Consider the following 12,479-nt stretch of genomic DNA (forward strand, 5'->3'; position numbering starts at 1 on the left):
GTTGTATGGGGAAGTTTAGGTGATACTGAAATTGAATTGTCAGATTCTTAGAGAAGTTACTCGCTGTTCTCTGCCTAATACTACCAGCATGAAATGCTCATTACATTTCATACTCATCTTATTACAGATAAAACCACTGAGATGTATTTGTATTGTTGAACTGTATTAGTGTGTTCTTAATCCCAACTGTCCTATTAACTTTCATAAACAATCTTTTCAATTAGTAATTTAATTTAAGTCATTTAAACCTGAGGGTCAATTCCATTCATAATATTGTACCACTCCACCCCTAAATTACCAAATTCTCACCCTGAGTGATAAACAGGCTGGCAGATTCTTAAGGAGCAAACTGCACTAATTTACAGCTTGGAATCCCGAGGGGGTTTCATTCATAGGCTAAAAATCCCTTTAGCCTGGATCCAGCACTTCCCCTCAGCTCAGTTTTATGTTCCTCATGCGTTTCCAGGAATCTTCTTGGGTGGGGAGTTGGTGACGAACCACAATGATGTCACTCCCCTGCCTTAAATAGCTTTTGTATATGCTTTGTCTCAAAGCTCGATTCCCACGCCAGTCAGTGGAAAAACACTGGTATCCCAAGACGGAGACCAGCACCAGATGACCAGGTCACATGTGCCTGTAGTGTCACAGCAGCCATAATTCAGAGGCTGTTTATAGCATCCTTCAGGAAGGCCTCCCTCTCTTTCCCCTTGGTGTGAAATAAGCTTCTTATAAGGCCTATTATCAGAGGGGTAGCCGTGTTAGTCCGGATCTGTAAAAGCAGCAAAGAATCCTGTGGCACCTTACAGACGAACAGATGTTTTTGGAGCATGAGCTTTTGTGGGTGAATACCCACTTCCTCAGATGCATGTCTCAAAGCTCGATAAGGCCTATTGTTCTCCCTAATGGTTTATTAACTTGAATGGGCCCTTCCCAGCCAGCCATCTAGACTGAATCTTTTGTCTAGTGGGTGTTCCCCAGGTGTAAACACATTTGAAACACAGATACATAGTCAATATTTCTCACTTCACATACAAAAATTATACATGCATATTAGTAGGACAATCCTATTCAGTAAATCATAACCCTCAATAGCTTACATGACCTATCTACATAAATGAATCATAGTTATTCCACAATCATATCATATAATATCTCTATGAAGAATATGGAGTGTAGTGTCATACTTACCTTTTCCCCAGGAACACCAGAAACACCATTTTCTCCTTTAACACCCACTTCACCCTAAAAGATAAATTGCATATTTAGAGATCTAAGTTTTCTGAGTTTGCCTTGCTACCAAGGCAACATGTTATTAACACATTGTTTATTTCCCATGTATATATAGTTCTGTTTTCTATCAAACTTTACAAGATATCACAAAATGGTGCTCTCGTTGTGAGAGCATTGTTTAGTGAAAATATGAGCTATGTAAACTTGGGGAAAAAACCTGATGGCATAATATTAAAAACCTCACTTAAAGAAAAGCAATTCAGAATTAAGGCCCAGTAAACACTTTATACACATGCTTAACTTTGCTACCCCAAGCACTCCCATTGATTTCAGTCATTGTAATAACACTGGTCATTGTGGTATTAAAGTTGTACCTCTGGGTGGGCACTTCTGTCATAATTTGCATTATAATGAAAAAGGTGAGATTTGTATTTTTCTACATTGCAGATCCATGAGGGCAAGATTTGTATTTCTGTAACAGGGTTATGTATATACAAACATCAGACCTAATACCTTCACTCCTCATTAGGATATATCAGAGAAAAGAAGAGTGTGTTTTAATCAAAGAATCATAGAAGATTAGGGTTGGAAGAGACCTCAAGAGGTCATCTAATCCAACCCCCTACTCAAAGAAGGACCAACACCAACTAAATCATTCCAGCTAGGGCTTTGTCAAGCCAGGCCTTAAAAATCTCTCAGGATGGAGATTTCACCACCTCCCTAGGTAACCCAGCTAAGCTCCTTCCTCTTTGGAACCCCCCTTCAGGCAGGTGAAGGCTGCTATCAAATCCCCCCTCTCTCTTCTCTTCTGCAAACTAAACAAGCTCAGTCTCCTCAGCTTCTCCTCGTAAGTCATCAGTTTTCTCATTTTATAGAAGATTTCAAAAATATAGGGGCCAAAATCCTACTGTCCTAAAACAAAACTCCCTTTTACTGCTGGATTTAGCCCAGTGTCTACATATATGCTACATGCAGCTAATATTTCTACTGCTAGCAGCTCATTTCTGTAGCTAGTATGTCTTCTTTTTTTAAGATGCTAATAGTCGGGGGCAAAAGAAGTTCTCACTAAACTGGAATATCCATACCTCATGCTAACAAGTCCTTTAAGGTTAAATTCATCTACTCCCCATACTTAAAAACAAGTACAAAATTTGTTGGGGATTTGCTAAAAGATTTATTGGACTAATCCTCAGCTAGTCTACATGGGCATACCTCACTAACTTCAACGCTTCTAGGGCAATTTATAATAACTGAGAATCTGGATCTTTTTTTTAAAAAAAAAAAAGTGAAGAAAATAACACACACTTAAAAATTCCTTAGTAATTTCTAGTATGACAATCTGTAAAGTTTTGAAATTAAAATGAGGGAAGATAACAAAAACACTGAATCAATATTAGATACTCTAATAATCACAAATGAAAAGTTTTTCTACTCTTATCTAAAAGAGAAACATTTTTCCTAGCAATCAACAGCTCAATTCCACAGCCCCTTTTCAGTCAATAGCCCATATGACAGTAATCCCACTGATTTCAATGGCATTACTCACATAAGTGCTACTCAGTGGAAGAAAAAGGTTACAGAATTAGACACCAAGTAAAGAAAAGAAAAAAAGTTTAGGTCATGTCTTCTGGTTATCAGTTTCTAAAAGCAGGAGATTTCTGCAGGTGACTACTACCTGAACTTTGATGTGAACCTACTTGGTTGCCTATAACCCTTGCCCTTGTCTTTGTCTCTTCCTCTCTTGCCACAGCATCCATTCACAGAAACCCACAGAAATGACTGCACCTGCACAAGCCAGCTGGCAACTCTTACTTAATGGCATGTGAGTGGGATCAGCAAATCAAGCAAAATGAGTTACACATGTGTATTCAGCTACATTCCATGCAAAAATTCAAATCCAGTGAATTGAAGCAATGATTAGTTTTTTTCATTTTTTTTATATTGAAATTGCCTTGAATAAGTTATGTTAAATTAGTTCAATCCCAACAGCAGAATAAAATCTTCAGTATGTGAATGACAAACAGCCACTGGCATTATGAGAGGGTGAACAGCAGGAATGACTCTTGTTTCCTTGCCTAATCACCCACATCATACTTTGCTTCCTGTGCCACTTTCAGCTAAGAGAGACCAGAACCATTTTATATTCAGCAGAATATTTTTACATATTATATGCTATAAATTCATAGTTCTATATACTACTTATGTAAAAAAAAAAGCTCTAAGTGTGAGTGACTTACTAACTAGTCAACCATGGTAAATTTACACAGCTGTTTCAGAACAGTAGATAGATTTTCCTCCTAAAGACCTTAAGACAACTATATTCCATAGCAAATTGGATTATGAGTTTATTCCTGTATCATATAACTGTGATTTTAATAATCAGAGTGCAAAGCGTACAGATTATACTTTGTTATACTCTCTATATAAGAATGACTGAGCTTTCGTACAGATATCAGGAGAGACTAAATAGCAGAAAAAAGAATCAGTAGGGGTATGAATGGACGAATGGACAGGAAGGTGGATAGAAAGCTGGCTAGATCATCAGGGTCAACAGGTAGTGATCAACATCTCAATGTCTAGTTGGCAGCCGGTACCTAGCAGAGTGCCCGATGGGTCAGTCCTGAGGCCAGTTTTGTTTAACATCTTCATTAATGATCTGGATGATGGGATGGATTGCACACTCAGCAAGTTCACGGATGACACTAAACTGGGGGGAGAGGTAGCTACACTGGAGGGTAGGGATAGGGCCCAGAGTGACCTAGACAAATTGGAGGATTGGGCCAAAAGAAATCTGATGAAGTTCAACAAGGGCAAGTGCAGAGTTCTACATTTAGGATAGAAAAATCTCATGCACTGCTACAGGCTGGGGACTGACTAATTAAGCAGTAGTTCTGCAGAAAAGGACCTGGGATTAAAGTGGATGAGAAGCTGCATATAAGTCAACAGTGTTCCCTTATTGCCAAGAAGGCTAATTGCATATTGGGTTGCATTAGTAGGAGCACTGCCAGCAGATTGAGGGAAGTGATTATTCCCCTCTATTTGGTAAGGTGAATCTACTGGTGAGACCACATCTGGAGTATTGCATCCAGCTTCGGGCACCCCACTACAGAAAGGATGTGGACAAACTGGAGATAGTCCAGCGGAGGGCAACAAAAATGATTGGGGGGTTGGCGCACAAGTGGAGGCTGAGGGAACTGGGCTTATGTAGTCTGCAGAAGAGAAGAATGGGTGGGGATTTGATAGCAGCCTTCAACTACTGAAGAGGGGTTCCAAGGAAGATGGAGCTAGGCTGTTCTGAGTAGTGACAGATGACAGAACAAGGAGCAATGGTCTCAAATTGCAGTGGGAGAGGTCTCAGTTGGATATTAGGAAAAACTATTTCACCAGAAGGGTGGTGAAGCACTGGAAGGTGGTGGAATCTCTATCCTTAGAAGTTTTTAAGGCCCAGCTTGACAAAGCCCTGGCTGGGATGATTTAGCTGGCGGTGGTCCTCCTTTGAGCAGGGGGTTGGACTAGATGACCTCCTGAGGTCTCTGCCAACCCTGATATTCCATGATTCTATGTACATTATTATTTTATCTGCTGTTATTCTATAACAATCACAATGCTTTGCTTTTCATTCATAGGCCTCAAAGCAGTTTACAAAAGGTGAGCAAGAATCACTATCTCAAAATTACAGATGGGGTGACTGAGGCACAGAATCAGTGGCAGAGATGAGGAAAAAACAGGTTCACTGATTCCCAGCCCTATGCTCCATCTGCTAGACCAATGTTCCTTGTCCCAGAGCATGCCAGCAATACACTGAATACTGAATGTGTGCTTTATAAATATAAACAAATAAATTAACAACAAATGAGTGCAATAATAGAACAAAATTAAAATCAATGACTTAGAGAGAAACTATCAGCAGCAATTTTTAATCAGGCAATTTTGAGCTTTCCAAAATACTCAGACAAAACAGACTGATTTCACCAGACACCCATCATTTGTTGGCTCAGGGTTAAAGAGACTTGGATTTAATGGCAGGATTCTAAAAAAACCACATTTGTTAAGTATGAAACTACAAGGCTAGTAATAAGTAATATGGGGAATATTTTCAAAGGCACAAAAGGGAGTTGGGCACTTGAGTTAAGAATCTGATTATAAAGATTACTGGTGATTAAAGATATCAAAAATTAGAACCATACTGTAATTACAGTGTAACTACACTGCACTGTAACAAATGTTCATGCACTATGAAATATAACTGATTAATATAATCTGACAAGATTAGTGGTCTAGTTGTAGAAGAAAATCTGAGTTCAAAACCTGAGCTGTGTGAGCCTGCAGGTTATGGTGAACTGAATCCAAATATTTTATTCACAAAGATTGGAAGCAAACCCATCTATTTGTGTTGTTTGGAAGTTATACCATAGTTGAATACACTCTGACAACCACAGGAATCCCATCTCTCTCCCTTGCATTGTGGTCCTTTCTATTACCAGCCTCTTCTTTCAATTACTGTGAAATCCTTGATGTTTTGAGTTGAGAGCAGATAAAACACCTTGAGGGTTAGGCTCAGGTGACCTTGCACCTCTCCTGGAGACAGGCAGCCTTTCCCTCTGATACTTGACGGGGGGCATGGTTCCCGGTTGCCTCTTCCCCTACTTTTTATCTTATTGAAGGGACCATCAGGAATGGACAATCACCAATATACACCAAAGGTATTGGAGAGAGGCCAGGACACAACTGACTCTTGGATAGGTAGCAGGAAGGGGACACACTAATCCCAGGGCACTAAGGCCCAGATCCACAAAGGGACTTATAGCTAGGCACCTAATAATGTGATTCAGAAAAGCCAGCAAGTTAGGCGGAGAGCTGCCTAAAATAGCCAATGGAAGATGCTGAGGAGAGGGGTGTGTCCTAATCCCCCCACCTCTTAGGGACTTAGATGTCTACATCTGGGTTTCAGAGAAGCACCTATCTCTGCCAGCAATCCACAACCAGGAAACCACTCCTGGAGTCAAGTGGCTTAGGTGCCTACATAATTTCTTATGAGAAAGAGTTAGGCACCTGCCTCCCTCCACACAAAACAGTGGCTGGAGATAGTGGTGGTGCCGCCACCCACCTTATAACCTTTAACTCAGTAGTTAGAGCACCCACTTGGAATGTGGGAGACCCAGGTTCATTGACCCCCTCTAATTTGAGTGGAGAAAGGATTTGAACAGGGGTCTCCCACCTCTCAGCAGGGTGCTCGGATCACTGATTTATGGGATAGTCTGATGTGGGACTCCCTCAATCTCTCCTGTTGAAGTTGTTCCACTTTGGATAAATACTTCAAGAGGCACTGGACCTGAGAGAGAAAGAGAGAAAATGACTCTGTAGCTGGTGGTTGGGGCATCCACTGGGGAAGTGGAAGACCAGGGTCCCATTGCCCTGCTCCAATTACTCTAATTATTTAAAAAGAGAAGGTGAAGATATTTGAGAAGGCCTCACAGACTTTCCCTTAGTACAAACATAGTCCTTCAGGTTTATGGATACATCTCAAACCTTGAACACAGGGTCAGTTTGAAGGGGATAAAGGGTACAATACAAATATTTCCCACTTGTCATTCAAAACTGCTCAGTCCTATGGTCCTGCAGACGGGAGTGTTACACCAAGAGCCTTAGCCTTGTGAGAGCAGAGAACCTTGCACTACTAATTAAAAAAAAAAAACTCTGGACAGTTCTGGAATGATACTGATAACACTGGTCTACAATTTTTGAGAAGTTGTCTGCTTCAGAGATAAAATGTGATCTTTATTATGTACTTTGATGTGCTGAATTCAAATATGACAATTAAAACAACTGATTGGCTACTGTTTCTAAGATATTTAAGTTTTACATTTTATGTCTATGTATATTGTGTAGATAGTAGAGTTTTAATCATAAATTGTAAACCTAGGTCTTTTCATGTGTTTATGGTTGCTTTACATGATAATATTTCACCTGTCCGTTTATGTAACACTTTAAAAATCAGCAAAAGGGTTATATAAATAAAATTTATTATGAAACAAAAGGCAAAAAACTATTATGTACATAGTTTAGTCCTCTTCAGTGTCTACTCGGCGCTTCTTGGCTCGTCTCTTGTATTCATTAAATGGAGCATCTCTTGTCACGGTCCAGCAATAGTCTGCAAGCATTGATGGCCTCCATTTGCCCTGATAGCCTGCCAGGAGATTCCACTGTTGTAGTCTGGAGCTCAACAGCTCTGCCTTACTCTTGGGTAGTTCCAAATCCCTGACAAGGTCATTCACTTCACCTTGTGTTATGAGGTGTGCTTCAGAGGAGGAGGATGGGAGAAAATGTGGGTCCTGTGACACTGATGGTTCAGGACCAGAAGTTTCATCCTCTTCCTTGTCTGACTCAAGTGAGAATGATTCAGGTGCATCAGGAACCGGCAGTCCTTCTCTGTGGGGTACTGGGCGTATAGCTGATGGAATGTTTGGATAATGCACAGTCCACTTTTTCTTCTTTGACACACCTTTCCCAACTGGAAGCACCATGCAGAAGTAACAATTGCTGATATGATCTCTTGGCTCTCTCCAAATCATTGGCATTGCAAAAGGCATAGATTTCCTTTTCCTGTTCAACCACTGGTGAAGATTTGTTGCACAAGTGTTGCAGCATATGTGTGGGGCCCACCTCTTGTCCTGATCTCCAATTTTGCAGCCAAAAGAAAGGTGATAGGCTTTCTTAACCATAGTGCTTATACTGCGCTTTTGTGATGCAAAAGTCACTTCACCACAAACATAGCAGAAGTTATCTGCACTGTTAACACAAGTACGAGGCATCTCTGCTCACTTTGGCTAAACAGAAATGTGTCCCTTTGCAAAATCAAACACTGACAAATAAGAGAGCACGACACTGTATGATTTCTAGAGCTGATATAGGGCAATTTCTTCAGCAGAGTGATGTAAGCTTCGTTATGATTGCATCATCCATGACTTCTAGGAATAACATGATGCAATTCATATCATGTATGATGCAATACCAGCTTCAGATTGCATCATTCATTGTTTTGCCTAAAAAGCAAGTACTGTCCAAACCTAGTCATAGATTTATTCATAGATCCAGTCAAAGATGTATTTTAGTCATTTCTGGTTTAAATTGAGATCCCTTCCCTTTATAACTCACTTATCCTCCGCCATTCCCAAGTCAAGGGTCGTATATACTGACCCAATAGCATATCTTGAAAACTAGAGCCAATCAACAATTTTAAGCATCATTTTCGTTCTCAGTGACCCAGAATTAGTAAAGTTGGACTACATTTATTGTAATGGTGTAATGGTTCCAGAGTGAACGTAGACAAAAAGATGGGCTATTATGCAATGGGATCTCTAGAGAAGGAGGAATACAGGGAAAGAAGGAGAAATGGGTGAAAAGATGTTCATGGCTGCAAGAGAGTAGAGGACCATTTGTCTCAGATTTGTACAAGATGATAACAGACCTTGAAGGAATGCTAAAACAACCAGAGGGAAATAAATTGTCAGCTCATCCATCCAACCACTGAGCAATGATACTTAAATGCGCTAAAGATGGTAATAGTTTCATTAACTGAACATAGAAAAGATCTTGTCAATGTTATGGGTCATGAAATCCATTCAGTATAATTAAATTTTGAAATAGCTCAATGACCTGTCATTAAATAATGTATTTAAACCTATCATTAATATTCACTATGAATGGCAACATAATGACAATTCTTTTCAACAGAACTCAAGGTATTTACTGAGTAAAATATTTAATAAATAGCAGACACTTCAGAGTCTTGATATATGTTACAGATAATAGGAGAGTTGCTACATTTTTGACAATGCTCACTTCCGTCAAGTCATAAGCGGATAGGGTGGAAGTTTACCAGATCAACATAATAAAAAGTTCCTCTCAATTTTCCTTCAAGATTTCTCCTAAAGCAAAACCAAGTTTTAAATAATGATTGTGTGGACAGCAACATATTCCCTTCTTATGATGCTAACCATTTCCCAGTCTGAAGTGGAAGCAATTTTGCACATCTTACACTACCCGCATTGTTTTTTGATCATCTCTGTCATGGTATAATTCCCCACTCTGAACCTTAGAGTCCAAAAGATGGTGTACCAGCATGAATTCCTCCAAGCTCAATTACCAGCTTAGTACTTGTAGCGCTGCCACCAACCAGGAATTCCAGTGCCTGGTACACTCTGGTCCCCCCAAGACCTGGCCCGGGGAACCCCAAGACCCAGACCATCTGGATCTTACCACAAGGAAAGTAAACCCTTTCCTCCACCGTTGCCTCTCCCAGGCTTCCCCTCCCTGGGTTACCCTGGAAGATCACTGTGATTCAAACTCTTTGAATCTTAAACAGAGAGGAAAACGCACCTTCCCCCCTCCTTTCTCTCCCCCTCCCAGACTCTCCCTGAGAGAGACAGTAATCCTAACACAGAGAGAAATTAGCCTCTCTCTCCCCCTTCCCTCCTTTCTCCCCACCAATTCTCTGGTGAATCCAGACCCTGTTCCCTGAGGTCTCACACCAGAATAAAAAAAACAATCAGGTTCTGAAACAAGAAACTTTTAATTAAAGAGAGAAGAACAGTAAAAATTATCTTTGTAAATTTAAAATGGAATAGATACAGGGTCTTTCAGCTATAGACACTGGGAATACCCTCCCAGCCTAAGTATTAAAGGACAAATTAAAATCTCTTCAGTAAAATACAAATTTGAACTCCTTCCAGCCAAATACACATTTGAACTCCTCCCAGCCAAATACACATTTGCAAATAAAGAAAACAAACATAAGCTTAACTCACCTTATCTACCTAGTACTCACTATTCTGGACATATAAGAGACTGTATCAAAGAGATTGGAGAGAAACCTGGTTGCACGTCTGGTCACTCTCAGAACGCAGAGAGAACAAAAACCAAACACTAACAGCACACACAAAAACTTCCCTCCCTCAAGATTTGAAAGTATCCTGTCCCCTGATTGGTCCTCTGGTCAGGTGACAACCAGTCTCACTGATCTTGTTAACCCTTTACAGGCAAAAGAGATATGAAGTACTTCTGTTCTATTAACTCTTACTTATCTGTTTATGACAATCTCATTACATTAACTATCCAAAATGCCTCAAAGGAAATTGACCTTTTAATCTTCATGTCATGCAGCCATTATGTGGTGCACCTACTGTAAAGTTATATGCTAGTACTGAATACAAAAGATGGTACCTTGTTTCTTTTATCATGCATTACAATTGTAGAATCACATACAACAAAACTGACCTAAAGCAAAATATGTTAAAAAGAACAACAAGATAGTTTCAAGAACTGAATCTGATATGAGAAGGAAAGCACCAACTGATTATGTCACACATTAGGCCATGGTTTTGTTAGCAAGATACATGCAAATACAGTGAATGGGTGGAAATGTGGACATAATTTGGCCTAGTGCACATAAATATTCTTAAGTGTTGTATTACATTTCTGCATTTGTCCTCAGGAATGGACATACTGGTCCAGATAAAATGAAAATTTATTCTTCCATGAACCTTCTTCATTACTCAAACCCAACCTAAATGCAGCTTTTTTTTTTTAGGTTTGATTAAGTTTTCACATTTGCACCTTTACACATCTGTGTTCCACTTGGCACCAGAAACAGAAATATCTAGCTACCTTAAAAGCCATTCTAACTGAATTTGTGGTCTAATTAGAAGAAAGAAATACAAGAAAGTTCAAAAGAAAGTTGTTCTCATAAGAAATCCAATCTAATTTTGCACACCCAAGAAACTGACATTTCTAACAGGAGTCCAAACTTCTGGGTCTATATCTAAATTAAGTCTCCAAGCTTTTGAGAGTTGCCCACCACTAATTAGTGCAATGAACACCAGATATGAAGTGAATCATCCTGAGGGTTTTAGATAAATATAAAAGCGTTAGCAGGAGTCAGGGGAGCTTAGGCTAAAAGAAGAGCCTGACAGAGACCACATAATGTTCTCTAGAGTTAGTGGGTATATGCTGACACATGACGTGCATGGGCATACATGGGAGCAAAATACTGAAAAAGGGAAATGTGCTTTGAGAACCTCTCATTTTGTAACTGCAATACACTGGTCTAGAAAATGCAACAATGTCTCCCTGTAATGGATTGCCCAAGTAACTACAACTTACCACTTTCACACTGCCAAAGGAGCTCTCAGCTCAAGCAGAAAGGCCTCTATTCAGTTCTGAAGTTCCCAAGTTCAACTGCTGCTATCAACCAGCATGTCTGTATGTATGTGACTATGGTTTTTTACATGAAGAATTTTCTTTCCTTTTTCAGGCAGACTGAAAACTTTAAGGCTACTGCTTAAAACAGATGAAAAATGTAAATGTCTGGAGACTTAACACTGCAGGTTAGACACAGTGAACCAAATATATATTTTGGTGGTCCTAACTGAAGAGAACAAAAAATTCTGGGTCATTGGTTTGAATCCAAACAGGGTAAGATTTGTCTAAATATGGCTAGAATCTGATGCCAATTAAATTCAATGAGTTTGTGACCTCAGTCCAGTGCCCAATGGACAGACCTCCACATCACAAAAAACACAACAATCATAACTGCACTAAGTAGTACCCTTGTGGTCAAACTCAGGACAAAAGACAGGAACTAAATCCACATGCTGAATTAATTAATATCACCATCCTCTAAGCATGTCCCATTCTCTCCCCCATTCCCAGAGGAGAAGAGAGGCACACTGGCAGAGTAATGTAGAGAAGTTTGCAATGATGCTATTGCCAGAGCTGTGTGTGTTTTGTGGATAATTAGATGAGAACATCAGATCATAATGGTTGAGAATTCCAATTTTCCCCAGCCAAGTTCTAATGGCTGGTTAAATCTTTTTCATGATGCATCCACTTTTAATGGTGCACAGCTGAGACCTCATCAAAGGAAAGAGACTATTTCTCACCATTATGTTATGGGTAAAAGAAAAAGTATGTAAGAAGAAAGATTTTTTTCTTTGTTATGCTCTGTTTCTCTACCACCGTTTATGGGTATTAGCTACAAAAGCAGCAAAAGTTTTTAACATCTCTGCCTCACCTTTGATCTCCTGTGTTTGCCTCCTCTTGCCCCGTCCCAAATTCCTAAGAAACTTAATTGGGAGCCTCAATCCACTTCATGTCCCTAAAATTAAACTTCACCTTAAACATTGCCCAGTTACTTCTCTAGCTTCACAAGGCTTGAAGTGCCTAAATTGGGAGGTGATTTAAGGCTGCCA

The 12,479-nt window shown here is 39.8% G+C and overlaps 1 protein-coding gene across 1 annotated transcript in view; it reads right to left on the reverse strand.

Moving 5' to 3' along the window:
* The window catches only part of COL19A1 (collagen type XIX alpha 1 chain), a 372,962-nt gene that overhangs the window by 302,744 nt on the left and 57,739 nt on the right, over positions 1 to 12,479 (reverse strand). The window contains exon 10 of the mRNA XM_050951630.1: positions 1,189 to 1,242. Coding sequence (XP_050807587.1) covers positions 1,189 to 1,242 — 54 coding nt within the window. The remainder of the gene's footprint in view (positions 1 to 1,188; positions 1,243 to 12,479) is intronic.

The sequence above is a fragment of the Gopherus flavomarginatus genome, chromosome 4 (assembly GCF_025201925.1).
Source record: "Gopherus flavomarginatus isolate rGopFla2 chromosome 4, rGopFla2.mat.asm, whole genome shotgun sequence".
NCBI lineage: Eukaryota > Metazoa > Chordata > Testudines > Testudinidae > Gopherus > Gopherus flavomarginatus.